The sequence below is a fragment of the Myxocyprinus asiaticus genome, chromosome 35 (assembly GCF_019703515.2).
Source record: "Myxocyprinus asiaticus isolate MX2 ecotype Aquarium Trade chromosome 35, UBuf_Myxa_2, whole genome shotgun sequence".
Taxonomy (NCBI): domain Eukaryota; kingdom Metazoa; phylum Chordata; class Actinopteri; order Cypriniformes; family Catostomidae; genus Myxocyprinus; species Myxocyprinus asiaticus.
The window spans coordinates 40,020,037-40,042,545 of NC_059378.1; the positions used below are offsets into that span (position 1 = coordinate 40,020,037).

The following is a 22,509-nucleotide window of genomic DNA, read 5'->3' on the forward strand; positions in this document are numbered from 1 at the left end:
CATCGGCGCGTCGGGTCAGAGGCTGCTATATGCGCTCAGGATGCCCGACATCACAATTTCATTCCTATTATGTTGCTTTTGATTGTGCAGTAAATGAAATTTTCATTACAATAGATACAGTGACGGAGGGATGCGCACTAAGTATCAAAGAGCAGGAGAGAGCAGGATGAAGCCAAAACGAGAAAACAAAGAGAAAAGATAATGCTCAGTGCTATAGCCCACAAGCAAGTAACTGTATTCATATTGTTTATTTGATTTTTAATTTTTATTTTTATTTTTTTTTTACTTTTTTGGCAGAGTAACATCATTACCTTTTTACCAGTAAATGTTGCACTGTTCACTTAACATCGATGCTTTAAAGTGTTTATAATACATCTAATTTTTATACTCTGTACTAGAATTATTTGAAACATATATTATGATAAAACCCAAGAGAAATGACAATTAGCAAACAAAGAAGGAGAAACAAAAAGAAAAAAAAAATTATGTAAAATTATTCAGGTTACTAGTCCTTTGTATATAGCATAACATTCTTACAGTTCGTTAAGTGTTTGGTACAACCCACCTTCATTTAATCAAATTATACAAGACTACCATGCCTTCAAGCAAACCTTAAACTACTTTCATATTAGCAATTATCTTTTTTTATCAGCTTGTTAAAAGGCAAATTCGACAAAACTTGGCATAGCTACTTCTGCGAATGGAATTCTGCGATGGTTTCATTAACGTGGAATTTAATTGTTCCGTAAGCGGAAAATGGAATCCTTTCGAAGCATCACTGTCTTGTTCCCGAACAACAAAGAGAGAGAGAGAGAGAGAGAGAGAGAGAAGAGAGAGAGAGAGAGAGAGAGATTCATCGCGTCTTCAAGACAGCCTCACAAAATTGAGGAAAATGTTTTTAAATATCCACACCCCTCAAAAATGACACGCAATTACAAAAAAAACGAGAAATAGCAAAATTCCGGAATTGTATAGTATACTGACTTCAAAATCAATAATAGAAGCGTAAGAGCGTAAAAAAAAACCCACATCTGGTCCTTTGAAATTCCGAATCGGAAAAACTCCCGAAACATGACACATTCGACCCTCATTTATTAACGTATCAATTTTTGCGTTTTTGCACAACTTTGGAACCCAATTCGCGGGGTGTCAGGCACAGAGTGTGGCATCTTTATGAGCTTTGCATGCTGGGATATCACTGGAGGTGGGCAGACACAAACAAAAATGACAACGTATAAAGAAACAAAAGGAACTTGTAAAAAGATGACGGAAATGAGCGAATCAAATGTTTTCTGCTGCAGTGGAAACCGCCGTCTACTGCTTCTTCTTACTGAAGAGGCTGAAGCGTTTCTCTTTGTCTTTCTCCTTGTCTTTCTCACGCTTGCCGGGGCTGGACTCGGTCGTCAGGGAGACGGTTGCTGGGAGTGTGTGGGCGCGGCTGGAGGCGGGAGTGCTCTGGTTGCTAGGGGTGATCTCTGATTTGTCCGAGGATGAAGAGCCGCTGCCTGCGTTCTGGATGGCCTGAATCCATGTGTTCATCTCCTCCTGCGAAAATAAGAAAAAGCTTTCACATTTATGAAGTTTAACTGTTAGCCTCTAGATGTATTTGACGTACATCTGTGCAATAAAAAGTGCACATTGTGTATACTGTATATACAGTGGCAAGAAAAAGTATGTGAACCCTTTGGAATTAGCTTTTTTTAATTAGCATTAATTGGTCATAAAATTTGATCTCATCTTCATTAAAGTAACAAGTATAGACAAACACAATGTGCTTAAACTAACAACACACACACATTTCTAATCTTGCATGTCTTTATTGAACATCCCATTAAACATTCACAGTGCTGTGGAAAAAGTAAGTGAACCCTTGGATTTAATAACTAGTTGATCCTCCTTTGGCAGCAATAACCTCAACCGAGTGTTTCCTGTAGCTGCGGATTAGACCTGCACAACGTTCAGAAGGAATATTAGACCATTCTTCCTTACAGAACTGCTTCAGCTCAGACATATTCTTAGGATGTCTGGTGTGAACGGCTTTCTGAAGATCATTCCACAGCATCTCTATTGGGTTAAGGTCTGAACTCTGACTGGGCCACTCCAAAAGGATGATGTTTCAATGTTGGCATCCGGAGCCCTTTTTATGACATACGTAGTGCTGCATGTTCTTCCCAAACAATTCAACCTTAGTTTCATCAGTCCACAAAACATTTTCCCAGTATCGTTGTGGAGTGTCAAGGTGGTCTTTGGCAAACTTCAGGTGCACAGCAATGTTTTTGTTGGAAAGCAGCGGCTTCCTTCGTGATGTCCTGCCATGAACACCATACCTGTTTAATGTTTTCCATATAGCAGACTCATGAACGGAGATGTTAACCAGTTCAAATGATTCCTTAAATCTTTAGCTGTCATTCTAGGGTTCTTGTTTACCTCATTGAGCATTCTGCTGTGTGCCCTTTGAGTCATCTTGTCTGGACGGCCACTTCTAGTGAGAGTACCCACAGTACTAAATCATCTCCATTTATAGACAATTTGTCTAACTGTGGACAGATGAATATCTAAGCTCCTCGAGAGAACTTCGTAACCCTTTCCAGCTCTATGCAAAGCAACAATTCTTGATCGTAGGTCTTCTGAAATCTTTTTTTTTTTCAAAGTCCACGTCAGCACAAGCTTCTTGTGAATAGCAAACTCAAAATGTTTGAGTGCTTTTTATATGTCAAAGTAGCTCTAACCCACACCATCAATCTAGTTTCATTAATTGGATGCCAGGTTTGCCAACTCCTGACTCTAATTAGCTTTTTTTTGTGGTCTTTAGCCTAGGGGTTCACTTACTTTTTCCACAGCACTGTGAATGTTTTGGCAGATGCTATTTGCACCATGGTGCAAATAATGGTATATGTTATTTACACCCCAGTGCAAATAGTAGCAGATATTATTTGCACACCAACCCTGGTGAAAATAATGGTAGATACTAACTGCATCCTGGTGAAAATAGTGTCAAATACTTTTTGCACCCATATTTAAATATTAACATACAGTATGGGAATCACTGTGTGTCTGTTGTGTTTATTTAGAGTCCCACAACACACTACATTAACCTCTACCTCTACCCCTAAACCTAACTTTAACCTTACCTTAGAAAAAAATAACCTTGGTTATACTACTGTAACCATGGTTTCACCATGGTATTTTTTGTACATTTGCAGAAACCACTAAATTAAACATGGTTACTATATTAGCACCATATTACTGTACTAACAACACCATTGTTAATTGCATTAAAACTACAATATTAGTAATACAGTGATGCTATGTACACACAAGCGATGCCAATCCATGGTCGCTAGGACAGCACTATACAATCACACACTGTCTCTACAGCCTACGCCACTGCAGCAACATCTATTGATGAGTTTTTGGCATATTTCAGTGGTTCCACCAGACTACTGGGGTGCAAATAGCTGGGTGTCAGATGCTATTTGCAGACACTCCGGAATGTTTAATGGGATGTGTTCAGTAAAGACATGAAAGATTATAATTGTTTTTTGTGTTGTTAGCTTAAGCACATTGTGTTTGTCTATACTTGTGACTTTAATGAAGATGAGATCACATTTTATGAGCAATTCATGCAAAGCTAATTTCAAAGGGTTCACATCATTTTTCTTTCCACTGTATTTATGTATAAGTAAATGGTGTAAATTGCGTGTATTCTTTCATGTTGTGCCATGCCGTATAAAAAAAACATCCCAGCAACATTCTGGAAACGTTAGTTTATGGTTATGAAAATAAAACCTGAAAATAACCATCAGATAATGTTCTGTTTAAGTTATTTTTAGGTTATCACACAAAAACCTCACTGCAATGTAAGAGAACATTCAGTAAAATTAGTTTATAGTTATAAAAAATAGAACCTAAAGAGAATGTTCCTGGAACATTAAAAATGTGTTTGCAAAATAACCAAACAGGAACCATATGCTAACATTAGGGGAACGTTTTGTTTGCTGGGATTGCAGTGTCAGAAATTAACTTTTTTTTTAATTTTTTATTAAGTAGCAACATTTGCCATTTAAAATGTACTTTACTGTTATTAGGGCATATTTTTTTTGACACCATATAAATCACACCGTGTGTTGTCCATTTATGTCAAATACTTGAAGTTAATCAGTAAACTTAATAATAAACTAAATTCTCAACTGGAACAATTCTGGCTGTTAATTATACAATCAAATCATCAAAACTACAAATGTAGCTGTAAATAATAAACGAGATATAAAAAAATAAATGCTCTGCTAGCATGTATTTTGAATTGGCTGGTCTTTACGTTGTGGTCATTACATTCCACAAGGAGGCGCTGTTACAAAATGTGTGCAAAGGGGGAAAAGTATGATCTAACATTTTCAAAGTTATGATAAAAGGAGACCTACATCATCTTTGGCTTGGAACAGATACTCGTTTCCATCGGTAACTCTGTAAAGAGGAACAACACGTTCAGTTACAAGAGAAACATTCTCAGAGGAAATGATTTAGGGGTAAATACAATGTTCTAGTGTCCTCCTCACCTGAGTTTAAAAACATGCTTTTTCTTCTTGTAGTCGACGGCGACCTCACAGATGGCGTCTTTTAGGCTGATGGGGATCTCGTTGTGGTACGGGATGCCCTGACCGGCATTCTTATTGTCTTTGTAGAAGCCCATCTCGTGATTATTGATCACACAGTACACGTTATGCCAGGATCTGTGATGAGAGAAGCCTCATATAGTGAGATCTTCATTATAACAAACAAAAACCTGTCTTCTAGAATCTATACAGGAGTATCTCGATTGCTAATTTATTGATGATGTTTAACCAATTCAAGAGGAAATACAACTCCAGATGCTCCGTAATAAATCAAGCAAAGATTTCCTGAAAATTCGCTGATGAATGTAATTTTGTGGTTGTCAAACGATGATGTTAAGATTCAGCTTTGCCACAAAATATGATCAGTACCTGCTGGACGCCTTCTTGTTGTGGCCCTCCCACTCGTGTTTGCGGTGCAGGAATGCCTCCAGCTGCGCAGGCGGCGACTCTTGACTTTTCGCCGGCAGCGTGGCGGACTGGCTGCCTTTTCTTCGTCTGTCCATGGTTGGAGACGGGAGTGGACTCGGCTCCTTTGAGCTCCTCTCTGCCACCCCATTCATTTCACCCTCAACTCCATCCTGAGAACACAAAAGACCATATGTTACACTCGTGACGAGAAATAATTCAGAAATAATTACACAAAAGTCATAGAAATCACAAAGAAACACACGATACATTTGGAAAGAACTGTATCAGAAAACGTTAGGAGCAAAATCATTCAGAGCCAATGAACTAGACATTAAGAGATGAAATCGAATTATTAATTAATGGGGGAAAAACACACTGAAATATCAATTTAGAGTCAACATGAAATCAAAATTGAGAAATGTATTTTCACAATACACGTAAATTATCTTATTGTGAAGGATTCATCCTTTGAAAACATTCATCCGCCTCCAAAACGACTTTCCTTTTCCACTGATGTCACCAAGACCACGTGCGCGATTAGTTTAATGTTAACTAATAACCTGGGGGCCTGGGTATCTCAGCAAGTATTGACACTTACACCCACCACTGGAGTCGCGAGTTTGAATCCAGGGTGTGCTGAGTGACTCCAGCCAGGTCTCCTGAGCAACCAAATTGGCCCGGTTGCTAGGGAGGGTACAGTCTCATGGGGTAACCTCCTCGTGGTCGCGATTAGTGGTTCTCGCTCTCAATGGGGCGCGTGGTAAGTTGTGCGTGGATTGCAGAGAGTAGCATGAGCCCCCACATGCTGTGAGTCTCCGTGGTGTCATGCACAACGAGCCACATGATAAGATGCGCGGATTGACGGTCTCAGAAGCGGAGGCAACTGCGACTTGTCCTCCGTCACCCAGATCTAATTCCCTCAAACTATGTCACATTACAGAAGTTAAATGGGTTGCGAATGCCGTTTCATGTTGACTCCAAGGGTAAAAAAAGAAAAAGAAAAATTTAATCATGCAAGATGGAAAACTATCTACAGCCACTGCATTTTGTCAGGAAATATCAACCGTGTCTTAATGAATCAGTTTATTTACTCTTGATTTTCCTGAACTGATTGAAAGAAATATCATGCTTAAAGCACACAGAATTCACTCCCAAACTATTACTGTACCAAAACACCAGTCTGATGGCCCAATCGGGATTATGCCGTCCGGCTCCGCTAAAACGACTTTAATGGAAACTCAAAATCTCTTTAGTCCACCATTTCTTTCTAAACACTGAAATCTTTGGTCAGACCTTGAAAACTCTTATAAACTGCCATTGAAAGCTGTCATCTGAACAAGGAATACATTTAGATTTGAGCAAGAAATGAAAAGGATAAGTCAGCCAAAATGTGTAATATAGTACACAAGTTGTATGGACTACTTTTCTAATACTTTTATGATTTTTTTTTTTTTTTTACTTTACAGTCCCTGGTCACTATATACTTTCATTGTATGGGAAAGAGAAGCATTAACATTCTGCAAAACGTTTGAAGAAAGTGAACAACATGAGAGTGAGTAAATGCAGAATTTTCATTCGGATGAACTGTTCCTCAACAAAACACTAAAAAAAAGAAGACAGAAGCACAGACAATCATGTCACAAGAGGTTATAGACCAACAGAAAATGTCACATATACATTGAACATGTAAACAGTAGAGAAAGAATAAGTTAATTTATTGTTAGTCTATGAAGTCCACACCGATAGCAGAGCTACTACTGGAACTGGATATGTCATACATCATTTCAGGTCATTTTAGGGCAAAAAACCAAACAAAAAAATAACAATAACAAATCTTTAGATTCTATTGCACATTTTTCTCAACACAGAACATGTTTCAGTTTCACCAGCTCACATCACAAACAAAACAAATGAAAGCAAAGCAAAAAAATGGCATATATTTTGCACCACTTTGTCTAATTAATTAGCCTCATCTTAAAGGAACAGTTCACCCAAAAATGAAAACTCTCATAATTTCCTCCCCCTCAAGCCATTCCAGATGTGTATGATTTTCTTCTGCAGAACACAAATGAAGATTTTTAGAAGAATATCTCAGCTCTGTAGGTCCATACAATGCAAATCATAAAAAAGCACATAAAGGCAGCATAAAAGTAATCCATAAGACTCCAGTGGTTTAATCCATGTCTTCTGAAGTGATATGATAGGTGTGGGTGAGAAACAGATCAATATTTAAGTCCTTTTTTTTACTATAAATTCTCCTGCGTAGATTGATATTTAAAAAAGGACTTAAATATTGATCTGTTTCTCACTCACACCTATCATATCACTTCAGAAGACATGGAATAAACCACTAGAGTCTTACATATTACTTTTATGCTGCCTTTATGTGTTTTTTGAAACTTCAAAGGTCTAGTCACCATTCACTTGCATTGTATGGATCTGCAGAGCTGAGATATTCTTCTAAAAATCTTAATTTGTGTTCAGCGGAAGAAAGAAAGTCATACACATCTGGAATAGGATGAGGGTGAGTAAATGATGAGAGAATTTTCATTTTTGGGTGAACTATCCCTTTAAATGAATATTCTGGTTTCAATACAAGTAAAGGCATGATGACAATTACTACAGAAAATAATTCTGTGGCAAACTGAATCGTCCTTCAATTAAAAAAAAAAAAAAAAAAAAAAAAAATTCACATACAATTAAAGTCTATGGGGCACCGGGATAGACATTAAAAAGCACTCGTTTTGAAAGAATAGCCACAATATCATGAGACTAGTGTGACAGATGCTTACTAATCTTGCCTGAGTCAAGTTATAGCCAAAATGTTAACTCCTTTAGTAACATGGTAACTACTTTGGTAACACAAAACCATTCACTCATTCACCTAGAAAAGTAGTCCCTCTGCTAAAAGAACAATTGTACTCTTTACAGCTCAAATAAAAAAAAAGTGCTTTAACAAAAACATAAGCTGCATATTTTTGCTTTTAAACCCTCATGTACACTTGACCCATAGACTTCCATTATAAGTGCATTAGACTGTAGACTGTAGTATGCTTACTGTAATTCTGTTTGTTTTTACAAACTACAGGACGAGTTGAAATTATTCAAACTATTATTGTAACTCATTATATTTTGAGTATTTATAAGGCACATTATGTTCAAACAGCACACCTCAGTTATTAAGATACATTGTCGTCTTTGGAAAGTACATTGATTGACTATAATAAGAAAGCATTATGGGAACTGTTAGTGTCCCTGGCCAGTAGTTCGTGGCATTTGTTGACTAGTGTATTGTGGGTAGGTACAGGAGCGGTAACTAACCCGTGGAGAGTCCTGGTCTGATGGAAGTCCGTTCTGGGCAATTTGCTCTCCTTCCCTGTGAACAGACAATGAGGACGTACAACAGTTTAAAATCACACACCCAAAACTTTAAAAACAAAGTAGAGCTGTCAATATTAATGTGTTAACGCATGCGATTAATTAAAAAAGTTTAACGCTTTAATTTTTCTTAATCGTCATTACATTACGCTGCCATTATACTGATGTACACGCCAAAGCAGACAAACAAAAGTGCTTCCCTGTCAGTGATAAAATGAATGGAAAAGGACCTTTAATGCTACTTGATGTACAAAACAAGCCCAGATGGGACTTGTGATAGAAATCAAGTATTTTCAGCCTATGTAAGACGCATTTTAATTACCACAAAAGCACGTCAATTCTTAACTATCACCAAAACGCAGAATGAGACGTTTTGTCTGCAAGCGCTTTTCATGTGGAGTTAAAATCAGTGCTTGCCGCTGGCGTTTACGACCTGACGCGAATCATGAACGCGGCTTCATGACTGCTGTAACAAAGCGGATAGCCATTTTGAGATTATTAATGAGATTATTTGATTTCTCGTGTCAGTTTAGAAATCTACAAAAATTCTAGTCAATAAATAATACACGATATGTGCTTCTTAAAATTTTGAGTAAATATTAAGTAAATAGCAATGATTTAATTGAATTTCAGCAAATATGTATATTTTATTTACAGTCATGAAATCATATATATATCTATATATACCTAAATTCATATGAAAAGCAAACCACACAAGATATTAAGACATTTTATGGGAATGTATCCTGAATATCTTGTTTTTAGAAATAATACCAAGAGCATTTTCCCATTTCATTGAAATAATTTTTTCCACTTGTTTTAAGTATAAATCTCACTAAATGTATTTTTTAAATGTATTTATTATTTTTATTTATAATATTTGTAAATTACACAATTTATTAATATAATTAATTTACAAAAATGTTCTATTTATGGAGGGCCAAATTACTCGAAATGAAATGATTAAATACATTTTTAAATATTTAAATAAATATTAAAATACATAATGAAACTATGAATATATTAAATATGATCACTAAATGTCCACTGTATTTTATTTTAGTATTATCTTTGGGTAAATTTTTCATTTAAACATGAAAAAAAAAAAAAAAAACATTTTCAGGGTTACGGTTATCAGCATTACGTTTTTTTTTTTTTTTTTTTAACAATTTCATTATGTATTTAATAATTCAGTTAAATATTTAAATAATTATTTAATATTGAATCTTCAGTAATTTGGCCCTTCATATTTATTTCTTAGCATCATAAACTAATAATGACCAATTCATTTTTTGCAGCATTTATTAATTTTAGTTAATGTTAGTTTATCAAAATACAATTGTTTTTCGTTTGTTCATAATGCATGCACTAATGTTAATGTATTAAACCTTTAATGTAAAAATGCATTAGTAGATGAACATGAACATGAACAAAGATGAATACATTCTGTAGAAGTATTGTTCATTATTAGGTCATGTTTAAATTTGCATTAACTGATGTTAACAAATATAACTTTATTGTAAAGTGTTACTTATTATTCTTATCTAGCAGATATTTTATTTACAAACAAATAATTTCTATATTTCTAGAAGTGTTTCTGATTCAATATTCAAATCAGAACCACAGAGTTAAGTTTAACATTCATTTAGAAAATGAAAGTACCTTAAAACGTAGTAATGCATGTGTATGACGTACAGTTTTTTTTACGTACATCTAAATGTCTGTGCTGTAACGTGTGTGTTGAGCGTTTACCTCTGCTGCACGTCTGCGTCCTGAGCCTGAACGGGCTCTGGCTCCGGGGGTTTCCTCCTCCTCTCTTCCTCCTCTTGCTGTCTTCTCACTTCCAATAACTCCAACTGACAGAAGCAACAGAGAAGTTCATCAAACAAAGATCTCATTGTGAGACAGTTGTTTCTATCTTACACACACAAACTTCTCGTTATTTTCATAAACTTCTACATATGATTCAGGGCTCTACAGTAAGGGTGGGTGTGCGAGAGATTAGGGCCACTGCTGCACTATCACTATAATGTAAATTTGTTGATCAAGTAAATGTGTTGCTTTGCCAACATTAACATTTGGTTTTCTTTGTGTCACCAAAGTAAAGTTATCTAGCCTGATAACACAGGTCAGGTTTTGTTGAAATTGCAAGAATGATTTGTGATAGTCATGACAGCATCAGTCAGAATGGATTGACAAGTAGAAAAAAATAAATCACTATATGTCATTGTTTTCCATTTTTTATATTTATAATTGAATAACTGTCATGGAGTTCAATTATAGATAGGCTTACATTATTTTCAACCATTGTTGCCAGTTAATAAACATAATATATTTTTAGTTGTAACTTTTAATTCTAAACTAAACTTTGGAACAAAAATATACAAAACATATTGCAAAATTGTACACTTTGTATATACAGTATATATACTACAAAAATAAGTAGAACAATATATACTGTCTCGTTAAAACATTTCTCACATTCTCAATATTATTATTTTTATTTGTCTACTAACAATGTTCAACAGTGTATGTACATATCTCACATGAGATTTATGTCATTTTTGTCATGAAAATTCCCACTACAGTGTCATTTCAGCACTTCTCAAATTCTATATTGTGTTCAACCTCATGCGACCCCACGTCCACATGCGAGTAGGTTGTATTTTGGCTTCGCTATACATAACACATGATTTCAATTAATTTAAAGAGACTGAATACTGTTCACAAGTCTCTAGACTGTCATTTAAGGGTTAAACTTCTGTCCCACCGAGTCATGTGACACAACAGCACGGTTGATTTCCGTGAAGCGCTTCAACAGGTGCAGAACCAACAAAAGTGCCTCTGGTAAGAAATATCTTTTAGTTTGTTTATTGAAACATGTTTGGGTTAAAGAGTAGCATCTCTAGTTTCGTTTGATATGCCGCTTTAAATATTTAATTCATTTTTCACGCGTCAGCGAGCTGATAAACATGATGTCCACATATGTGGATCACATTGGTGGGTCATTTCGCTTCATTTTAATTATATTTTATTTTGTTATCCCTGAACAGTACAGTTCTATTCATTAACATTAGTAAATGCACTCATATATTTACTGTACATTATCACATCGAGAATCAATAAGTTCATCCAAAACTGAAAAATGTTGCTTTCAGAGGCTTTATATGGAGTTAGGATGAAAATAAGGTGCATTTCAAACTGTTCTGAGACCAGTGCAGACAGACAGCACACTGGAGGTTAAGTCATTCACTAAATAGGGAGCAAGGGAGCATCCTATAGCTCTCTATGCAGTTAAGTGCATTCACTCCTAAAATCTGATCAAAAGTTCAGTTTCAGGCTGCAGATGATGTTTGGATCACTCAACATGTTTGACAGACATGTGACAATGACAATCAGTACATAGATTCAGAATTTATAATGTGTAATTTTATTTTAACATGGTTGGCAGTGATTGGATGATGCTGGCCATTACTTTAAATCAAAAATTAGCATAATTAATCCAGATTCAATGTATGTAATATCTCAAAAACATGAATAACCAACACTCCTGGAAACATAAACGATTTGATGTAAAAATCGGACTTTCTATAGCTGTATATTATTTACAATTTCACAACTTAGTCCCGCTGCCCACATATGTGGACATCAATGTTTAGGAAAACTATTTGCTCTAGGAAAATAAAAATTGTTTTGCTTGTTTATTACGTGCTACTAGTTACAAATCAAAAAGGGAAATGGAAAATGCACACAGCAGTCACACTCGGGTCTCAGGAGGTTAATAGAATTCTGCGCTGGAAATGATGCTGATTGAAATGACATTTTTAACATTTCTGAAATAAAATGACCGACTCTTTTGTCTTGCTAATGCTAATTTCATTGCTAACATTTTATGTATCCTAATTACACACAATTAAATAATATTTTCACACTTTTTTCATCATTTTGCAAAATGACAGCTTGATTGGAAATGATGCAACAACTGTGGGACAGTCGGGATTTTAGAAAAATGTATAGAATTTATAATTTTCACACAATAAATATTGAAATAGTTTCTGTTTATTTCACTCTTTATTTAGAAGATTATAGTTTTAAACGCCATACTTTGTATTTTTATAGTGGATTTTTATAGTTTAATATTGAAAGTCTGGGTCTGGGACAAGGTTGAAACTGTAAAATCTATAGTCAAGTTAAGTCAAGTCATTTTTATTTGTATAGCGCCTTTCACAACACACAACGTTTCAAAGCAGCTTTACAGAAAATCATGCATTAACAGAAAATTATACATAAAAGTCATTTTAAAAGTACCAAAAATAAATTATGAAGGCCTGATAAAAAGTTTCCAATTCAGTTTTAATTTAGACCTTTATATAACAAAAAGAATAAGTTGAAATCTGTTTAATAAAAAGAAACCTTGGAACATTTAAGTGCCCAAAGTTGAAGAAGCACTGAATAAAGTACACATATAAATGTATATTTGTTTCTTTCCAACACATACAAATTTGTACCTAAAAATAAAATGTAATGATTTTCGTGCTGGGGCCAGTGAATATTGATGAGTATGAATCTGAATTTCTGGTCTGACTGGGTGAGCAAAAAAAAAAAACTTTATTGTTTTTTATTATTTCTATGATTTCTTCATAAAAGCACGGTTTGTCACTCTCTTACCGTAGTAAGTCGTTCCAGCGCTGAGAAGCGTTCCTCCCAGGTCGCGGCTGATTTCTCGAACGCTTCGTGTCGTTTGATCAGTTTCTCCACCTCGTCTACACTCTGTCCCAACTCTCTGCTCGACAAGTACGGCTCCTGTCCCAACAACCATGCCTCTGCAACCCCTGCGTCCCGTCCAAACTGGTGCACTTCCAAAACTACATACACACACAAGGTTAAAAAAAAGGGAAGTGAGTGTCAGTAAAGTTTTAATCAAAGCTGCCCACATCCTTTTTCAACTTCCCATTAAAAAGCCAGAAATAAGTGTATCAGAACTATAGTTAATGAGCATCATGGGAAGAGATACTCTGACATAAACAAGCTCCAACAGAGTGACACCAACTGCATTAAAACCTTGTAAGCTACTTTGGAAATTGGAACACATCAACTGGACAAACTGTTTCCTAAAATTTCATAAAAAAGAGCTACATTTAGAGCAACATTTCTGGATAGAGTTTCTCCATAATGAACCAGTAATATATAAACAAAAATAAACAGAACTTCTAATAACAATGTCAACAATCCATGGATGGCTCATTAGAAACCTCAGATCTGTTGTCATGAAAACAAACACTCATACTTACTTAGTCTTAGCCACTCCCATCTGTCCTCCCACTTGTCAATCATATCTTTCCTCTTGTCCGTCAACTGCAGCAACTTTTCTTTTATCTGTGGGAAGAGCAGAGACATGAGTTGAGAGAGAGACAATGTAAATGTGTCTAAATATGCTCTGATAATCAATGCAGCAATGCATATTTGCTAATAATATTAATGAATAGGGCTGAACAATATATTGGATATTTATGATACTATAAATTTGCTACGATTTTGGAGCTCAATTTAAAATTAAAAAACATTGTGAGTATCACAAATGATCTTGATCAAATTCCCTTTCAAGGCAAGTCAGTCCACTTGGCGGCCATCTTTAAAACACTCCTGGGCAGCTATTTTCTATGTAAACAAGAGGCATAAAAGTACAGCTCCTATTGACTTGATTGGGGAAAGAACAGAATCTCCAAAATGGTTGGTCAAGATTACGATCAAAGAACATATTTCAAATCAGCAGTAAAATCTGAAAACAATGGTCTCATAAATTGTGCTTCTTTAGCTCAGATTATGGTACCAAAGCTATTTTTCAGACTGGTCCAGCTAATGCGCATTCTCGAGATGACTGACAGGTGATGTCTGTATCTAAAAGGTGATTTGTTCTTTAACCTGTATGGTGGGACTTCCTTTTCTACATCTGCCATTTTGCACGTTCCAAATTCTCCAATTCATTTTAAGTGGGCTGTCTCGGGCTAAAAAGTCTTGATGCATGTATTATTTGGCTATTAAGTTTCCTAAAGACTGTTTAAAACGATTGTTAAAGTTGATCAGTTTGATTCATTTCCGTGAATCAGTGTATCAAACTCTGTATTCAACATGCCCATTCAGCAATTTGTTTGCGTAATTACTTATGTTTGTGGAAGTCCCTGTGTGGCATTTAACATTTAAAAATGTTAATTAAAAAAACAAAAGCATCCATTAAGTTATTTCAGAGCAAATACATAAGAATTAAGATTAGTTGTCAACCGATATAGGTTTTTCCACGGCCGAATCCGATATCTAGCGAGCAGGGTGGCCGATACCCGATACAATTTAACAACAGCAAATCAGATGTACACAAAATTTCTAAAGTGAAACGAACATTCAGAAATTGTTTACTATCCTTTGACAAATCTATTGTTTTGAAACTGATGCAGGGGAATGCTAACATTTCTGTTAATCGGCCAAGCGAATACGGTAATCGGCCGATATATCAGTCTAGGGCAATTCCAGCATTACGGACGTGACATTTGCAGGGAAAACTTCTAATTTAACATCAGATATAAAGTACTCATGACCAGTATATCAAACCATTTGAATGAATAAATCATAGATACCTGCAGATAAAGGTCAGACATCAGAAAATGTTCAATCTAAAAGTTTTCTTCCACTTTAAATCGGGAAATAAACTTGCGATAGGGACGTGACTAAAATAGACATGAGTTTTTGGGAGACCGCACACTATGTAAAAACTCTGTGAATTAAAAATCACAATCCAGAAATAATAATAGTCACATAATGTAGGAGGGTTGGCACTCCTAAGAACATGTAATATAACATTTTTATTAATCGTTGTTTTCACAAACAATTGGGAAAAACCGTCGTTGCGGACGTGAAAGTTGTGAAAGCAGCACAAAAACCATCCAAAATGCTAAAACTTGTAGAATTTGATCTCTGTATATCCATCAAGGCTCCATAATGGATTGTAATAAGACTGAAATTGCGATATGGCATGAATTCTTAGCCACAAAAGGTTGCATATTAAAGCCTGCACTGACCACTTCAGACAGCACTGTGCGAGCGAGTGGTTCCCTGGCAGAAGTAAAGTATAAGCGGAACACACAGAGTATTGCAGGAATATTGGATTATGTTCATATTATCATATTACTATTCAAATCACAAAGTTTGTCAAAATGGTCCCTTCTCAATTGCTAGCTATAAAAGCAGGAGCTTGAAACAAGTCACAGATCAAGCAATAGTCAGTGATCTGTCAGAATCATCATGGTAAAGAACGAGCGGTGGAGGTTTGTGATTCTCTCACTGATATTCATATGATTTGATATGAAGCGTATGTAATGGTCACTTTGTAACACATTCTTTTTTTAAGTGTTTCGAGTAACGAAGGGAGACCATTTGTTCATCATACTTTACATCAACAAAAGTTAGCTTTGTACAGAAAGTATCACATTATTTAAATAAATAAAGGAATAAATAAACTTGAGTGATATAAACTTACGGACGTGACATAGCGCTGAAAGCAGTGACATCATGTTATAATTTTAAAAAAGCGTTGTTATGACTAAGTGAGTGTGCGTATTTTTCAGATAATTCCTTGTCTCTCTGGAAAATGATTTTTGTTAACATAAAGTGAAAATAAAGAGTCCTTCAATCCCTCTTTTGCAATAATAAAATATGGCTGTTTGAAAATGTTGTTTTAGAAATGGTGCACCATGGTGTGAGGTGGATTAACTATGCCATTTTTATAGCAAAATAATACAGTAAAATATAGATCTAAATGAACAATTTAAAAGGGGTTTTGATGCTCATGGGGTTTTAGTTTTAAAACTTTATTTTCCATGGTATGGTTGACATTTTTGTGGAATTGCTCTCTATCCCTAATTAAAAAATATCTATTTATATATTTTTTGCCATAATGATGACCTGCCAAAATATACTGCCGTCTTACGAGAGATAATCCTTGAATCTTTTGATTTCAAACACTATTTCCATACATTGAAAAAAAGACTGGAAAAAGGCTTTCTATTTTTATCACGATTAAACTGCATGCATTTTACCATGCGCAACTGTTTTCTCCTCTGCGTTTTCACGGATTATTGCATCAATCTCAAAGCACCGCTGATCAGGAACCACCACAACAACAAACAATTGCGTGAAGGATCCACATCGATCTCAAACACACGCTGCTCAAGAAGCACCACAACAACAAACAATTGCGGTAAGTCATGGTATCAGCACACGTTATTGCTACTTGCATTGCATGCCACATGTTTACTATAGCTTCTTCCGTCAGCAGTGAGGGATTCACATGTGATAAATGTAAGGAATTAGTCAGGCTGACGGAGAAGGTTATTGGGTTAGAGACACGCATGCGAACGCTAGTGGAGGTCAGTGAGAAAGAGAAGCCGGTAGACACTGTTTCAAATGTGGGTAGAACAGCAAGCAACACACACACTTTGGTTCCGGCTGTAGAGCCCCCACAGTAGGGCATTTGGGTGACGTCTCAGCGGCATACTCGCTCAGCAAAGCGATACCACTGTCCCGTTCCTGTTAGGATTTTCAATAGATTCACACTCAGTGATGCACCCACTGAAAAGCCTGTTGGAAATGCCCTGGTTATAGGTGATTTTATTGTAAGGAATGTGGAAATAGAGACTCCAGCCACCATAGTAAAATGCATTTTGGTAGCTAGAGCGACTGACATCAAATCAAATGTACAAGTACTGTCTAATGCTAAACGTAGATTTTTTAAGATTGTTATTCATGTCGGCACAACGATGTCTGGCTTCACCAGTCGGAGATCACTAGAGATAATGTTAAAGAGGTGTGTGAACTTGCAAAAACGATGTCAGACAGTAGATTAGTGTCACTGAATGACTGGATGTCTAAGTGGTGTCCACAGAATAGCATAGGATTTATAGACAATTGGACAAGTTTTTGGGGTAGACCTGATCTGCAAAAGAGAGACGGACTCCATTCCAGATGAAGGCTTCTTTAGCCAAAATGCGTTGGCCATTTTATATGTTGTAGCCCAGTTAAATAAAGGCTTTTTAATTCATGTCACATGAGTGCCTTGGATTTTTCTTTTTCAAGAATGTTTGTTACCCTTTTTCCAATGAGCGCCAGTGGCTATACATTTTTGATACCTTTGTAGCACACCTACTTTTTAAAATCTTTTATACTATTTACATTTGTTTGACACCCACCTCCTCTGATGCGTAGTGCTTCCGTGCCAGGAGAGATTTGCCCAGCTCGATACAGGTGGTGAAACTGTCATTACGGGCATCAATTTCAGCTTTAATTCCCTGGTGATTGTTCATGAGAAGTTCCACAGAGGACACATCCCTGAAAACAAGCAGGTACAATAACAAATAAATACCTCCATGCTGATGTAGAACTATCTAAAGTTAACTATAATAACTATAGACTAGCCCTAACCAAGACCCTAACATACAACTTTTGACATTTTAGCTATTTTTTATTATAAGGCCTTTTTCAGATGTTGCTATCTTCTGGTGGCATTTACAGCAATATCATCCCTAAAAGAATATACAATCAGAAATATGAACAGGGTCCTAAATTAACACTCCGAAGCACCAAATGAGAGTTGACACAATAAGTATTTGTCACTAATATGCAAGGGAAAAAACTGTTAAATAACCCCACTGTTATAGGGACAAAAATTTATTTTTGAAATAAAATAATGCAAAATACAGTTTCATGGCAGGTAAAAAAAAATGTTGGTACAAAAGTCTTCCTGATTTATTCACCATTGAAAAGTGTAGCAAAAAGTGTATTTTAGACACTGCATGTTAACACATAAACAGACACACACCTGGGCTTCTCTTGAGTCTCGATCAGGCGTATGACATCTTCCATCCAGAGCATGAGGTCGCGCACCATGCTGAAGAAGCGGAATTTGTCTCCGGTATCAAGCAGTCGTGCCCGTCGGCCCTCGCACGCTTCCAGAAGACTGCGCCAGGCCTCCAGCACTTCACTCTCACGGCGCTGGATGTCATCGGCTTTATCTCCGGCATACGCTGACTGCAGACGTACAGCATCTTCCTGCAGCTGCCTTACCTGAGGAAACCAGCAGGGGGCAGCAGTGAGACCAAATGGCATAATATTGTATGAATTTCATCCGTACTACCTCATGGACCATTGGGTAATATATTATGTTATTCACACTTTTTGCTTCATCTGTTATTGGTTCTTTACAATCGGATGCAACTTAAAGGAATATTCTGGGTTCAAAACAAGTTAAGCTCAATCGACAGCATGTGTGGCATAATGTTGATTACCACAAAAAAAAAAAATTCTACTCATCCCTTGTTTTCTTATAAAATATACAATAAAAACAAAGTAAAAATCGAGGTTACAGTGAGGCACTTACAATGGAAGTGAATGGAGGGTTTAAAGTCAGAAATGTGAAGCTTATAATTTAATAAAAGTACTTACATTAATTCTTCTGTTAAAACTTGTGTATTATTTGAGCTGTAAAGTTTTTTATATCATGTTTTGATGGTTGTTTTAGGGTTTAAAGCGTTACGTCGTCATGGCATTTTATCACATTGAAATAATTTTAACGCACATATTGTTTACGTCTTGTGGCTAGACTTTTGAAACAGTGAGTATTTTAATGTTTACGGATTGGTCCCATTGACTTCCATTGTAAGTGCCTCACTGTAACATCGATTTTTGCTTTTTTTAAAGAAAAGGATGAACGTCTACATTATACCACAAATGCTGTTGATTGAGCTTAACTTGTATTGAACCCGGAATATTCCTTTAATATTTTAATGCATTGACTTTATTATTTGACTTTTTGTGCAAAAGCCATTAAAAATCAGTTTTGAATATCAGTTATCGGATAATTAAACATAAAAATATTCAGTTTTTATATCATATTGGTTGTAAAAAAAAAAAAAAAAAACACTATTGATTAATATCGACTTGAGAGCACCATAAATGGAACGATAAAATGACAAATGATTGATAAGAATTGATCGATAGCTAGTGATGCACCCAAAAATTCATTATTTTAAATGAAACTTTGTTTAAATGTAATTAAACCAGCATCATTTCACATTAACGAAGCTTTTACTCAAATGTCAATGTTTTTTAATCGGATTTTAAAGTAACAGCTTTCAACACTCTTTTATCCTTTCTTTCGGGCGAAAACCGAAGTTGGCATTTTAGGCCAAAAATTTTGGTAGCCGAAATTTTGGTGCGTCCCTGTTGATAACATCAGTGTGAACTGAACTGTTCATAACTTTGTCACTATTAAAAAAACTTTTACCATGTTTTTGGATAATTTCGGTTAAATTACATTTAAAACTATCCAAACACAAGGGAATTCCTCAGATGTAAATAAAAAAAAAGAGCAAATGTTTGTTTGACAATATGGTGAACAGTAACAGTTGCTAAGGTAGAGCAGTGCTCATGCTGCGTTCACGCCATGTCAGAATTACTGTAATTACAAGATGACAACTGTGAGATTATATTCAGAGATGTTAAATTTCCAAACATGAAACTGTTTGTTTCTAAGGCAATGCTATAATGTCAAAATGGATCCATGTGCGAGTTTGATATTAATGTCAGTACGATAGTTACAGTAATCACTTCATACATTTTTTCATCTCAATATGTTCGAACAAAATGTTTAAGAACAAAGAAAACCGGGGGGCCTGGGTAGCTCAGCGAGTATTGACGCTGACTACCACCCCTGGAGTCGTGAGTTCGAATCCAGGGCGTGCTGAGTGACTCCAGCCAGGTCTCCTAAGCAACCAAATTGGCCCGGTTGCTAGGGAGGGTAGAGTCACATGGGGTAACCTCCTCGTGGTCGCTATAATGTGTGGTTCTCGCTCTCGGTGGGGCGCGTGGTGAGTTGTGTGTGGATGCCGCGGAGAATAGTGTGAAGACTCCACACACACTACGTCTCCGTGGTAACGCGCTCAACAAGCCACGTGATAAGATGCGTGGATTGACTGTCTCAGACGCGGAGGCAACTGAGATTCGTCCTCCGCCACGAGTCACTACATCACCACAAGGACTTAGAGCGCATTGGGAGTTGGGCATTCCAAATTGGGGAGAAAAAGGGGAGAAAATAAAGAAAAAAGTAAAGAAAACCATCAATAAAATTATGTCATAAAATGTATAATTATTCCTACATGACTTTCTAAAAAATATGAGCATCCAACTTGTAATTACGTGGTGTGAATGGTTTTCAAAAGATGGAAACTTGTAATTGCGGTAATTCTGACATTGCGAGAACGCACCATTAGCGAAGAGTCGATTATAACATCTTCACCGCTATAGAACTGCATGTGTATGTTTCTGTATTTAACTAACGCACCTGCGTTCCAAGTGCTTGAATGTCGTGCTCAAAGGTGGTGTGCATCCTCTGCAGCGTCTCCACCGTGTTCTGGTCTCGGCCCAGTTCTTCTGGAAGCTTCTTATGCTTGTCCAAGATGCGGCCCAGGATCTCCTTGGCATCGTGGTAGAACTTGTGCAGTTCGTAGGATGCGGCGAGAATCTGCGTGCGCGTGTCGATGAGTTCCAACAGATCTGCCCACGCCTCGTTCAAACCGTCCTTCCACTCAGCAACCGTCGCTGCATCAGCATGACCAGCGTTGATAAGATCGTCGGCCATATGGTTGACGCCGTCCACGCGCTCCTGGCCGATGTTTCCTGTGTCACGAGCAAATTCTCGGAAACGTTCTTGCAACATCTGCGATAGAGAAATAAATAAAAATCACATATATTTATTTAGACTGTTTATAGTAGCAACGAACCAATTTGAACACTGATGTCATTTTACAATGTCTTCAAACTCAGCTCATCAACAACGCAAACTTTAATAGGAAAACTCTCAAATCAATCAAGTATTGAGTATCTTGATAAATAGAAATAAACAGACTGAATGTGTTCTTCATTCAGACAGCTTTACAGTTTATAATTAATTCATTTTCTGGCTTGAGAGCATGGCATAAATATGAGATCTTTTCATTACTTTAAGTGAAAATTAAACATCACCTCATTAATCAATTGGCTCAGCCTGATTAAATGAATTGAGTATGTGTGTTTCTTGACTCACAGTTACGTGTTCGTAGTCTTGTCCCAGTTCGTGAGATCCAGCGACCACTTCTCTCTCAGCTATCCACTGCTCCAGGTCATCAACCTCCCGGTTCAGCTGGAAGAGGCGGAACCTCTCCTCCAGTTTGCCTCTCCTTTCCTCTGATAGGTCCTTCAGTCCAGCGTAAAGTTTATCCACTTGTGACTGACGCATTCCGATTCTCTCACTACAGCACACAAACGTGCACACGCATACATGCACACACACACACACACACACACACACACACACACACACACTATTAGAGTTAATTGTAAGAGATCATTGATAAGCTTTTGGCGTAAGACAAAGTCGTGTAAAAATGAGCACAGTCTCCATGCAGACATGTTGGTTTAGTCCTGTTCAGATTGAGATTCAGATTAAGTTACTGATTTAGATTCTGATCAAGATTCAAAGGCGGGGTGCAGATTAAGAAATAGATTTATATTTAGATTACATTACTGCTTTAGATTCAGATCAAGATTCAAAGGTGGGGTGTACATAAAGAAATAGTTATAGATTCAGATTAAGTTATTGATTTACATCCAAAGGTGGGGTGTGCAAATGTACACGGTCTAAATGCAGACATGCTGGTTCAGTCTTATTCAGATTCTGATTTAGATTAGGAATCATATTGTATATAGATTTAGATGTAGATTTAGGGTTCTTCACCTCTCTGGGTGGTTGGCAGCCACAAGGCCACGGCTTGTCTTGGACAGTTGGTGCACAGTCTCGGCGTAATCCTCCACCGCCTGCTCCAAAATCTGATGCTTCTTCAGCATGGCCACTGAACTCTGTTCATCCTGAGATCAACAAGCAGGACAACATATTAGAACAGGACCAGAAGACAATCCAAACCTGAAACCAAGTGTCTTGCAGAAGGACACATGGTGGGCTTTCCCTTACCATTTTCGCAACCTTTTGGTTACTAGCTTATAACTTCAATCACAAGGCTACATGAGGTTT

At 36.6% G+C, this 22,509-nt stretch overlaps 1 protein-coding gene across 3 annotated transcripts in view; it reads right to left on the reverse strand.

Annotated features, from left to right (window-relative positions):
* Nucleotides 1–298: 298 nt before the first annotated feature.
* Nucleotides 299–22,509, reverse strand: part of LOC127426018 (spectrin beta chain, non-erythrocytic 1-like) — a 117,209-nt gene continuing 94,998 nt past the window's right edge. For all 3 annotated transcript variants that reach the window (XM_051672442.1, XM_051672443.1, XM_051672444.1), the window contains 13 exons: nt 22,216–22,346; nt 21,526–21,730; nt 20,785–21,159; nt 18,265–18,509; nt 17,636–17,774; nt 13,691–13,775; nt 13,068–13,264; nt 10,152–10,255; nt 8,343–8,397; nt 4,983–5,191; nt 4,557–4,730; nt 4,422–4,464; nt 299–1,545 (listed from right to left, as the gene is read on the reverse strand). In XM_051672442.1, coding sequence (XP_051528402.1) covers nt 1,315–1,545; nt 4,422–4,464; nt 4,557–4,730; nt 4,983–5,191; nt 8,343–8,397; nt 10,152–10,255; nt 13,068–13,264; nt 13,691–13,775; nt 17,636–17,774; nt 18,265–18,509; nt 20,785–21,159; nt 21,526–21,730; nt 22,216–22,346 — 2,193 coding nt within the window. In that variant the 3' untranslated portion in view covers nt 299–1,314. The remainder of the gene's footprint in view (nt 1,546–4,421; nt 4,465–4,556; nt 4,731–4,982; nt 5,192–8,342; nt 8,398–10,151; nt 10,256–13,067; nt 13,265–13,690; nt 13,776–17,635; nt 17,775–18,264; nt 18,510–20,784; nt 21,160–21,525; nt 21,731–22,215; nt 22,347–22,509) is intronic.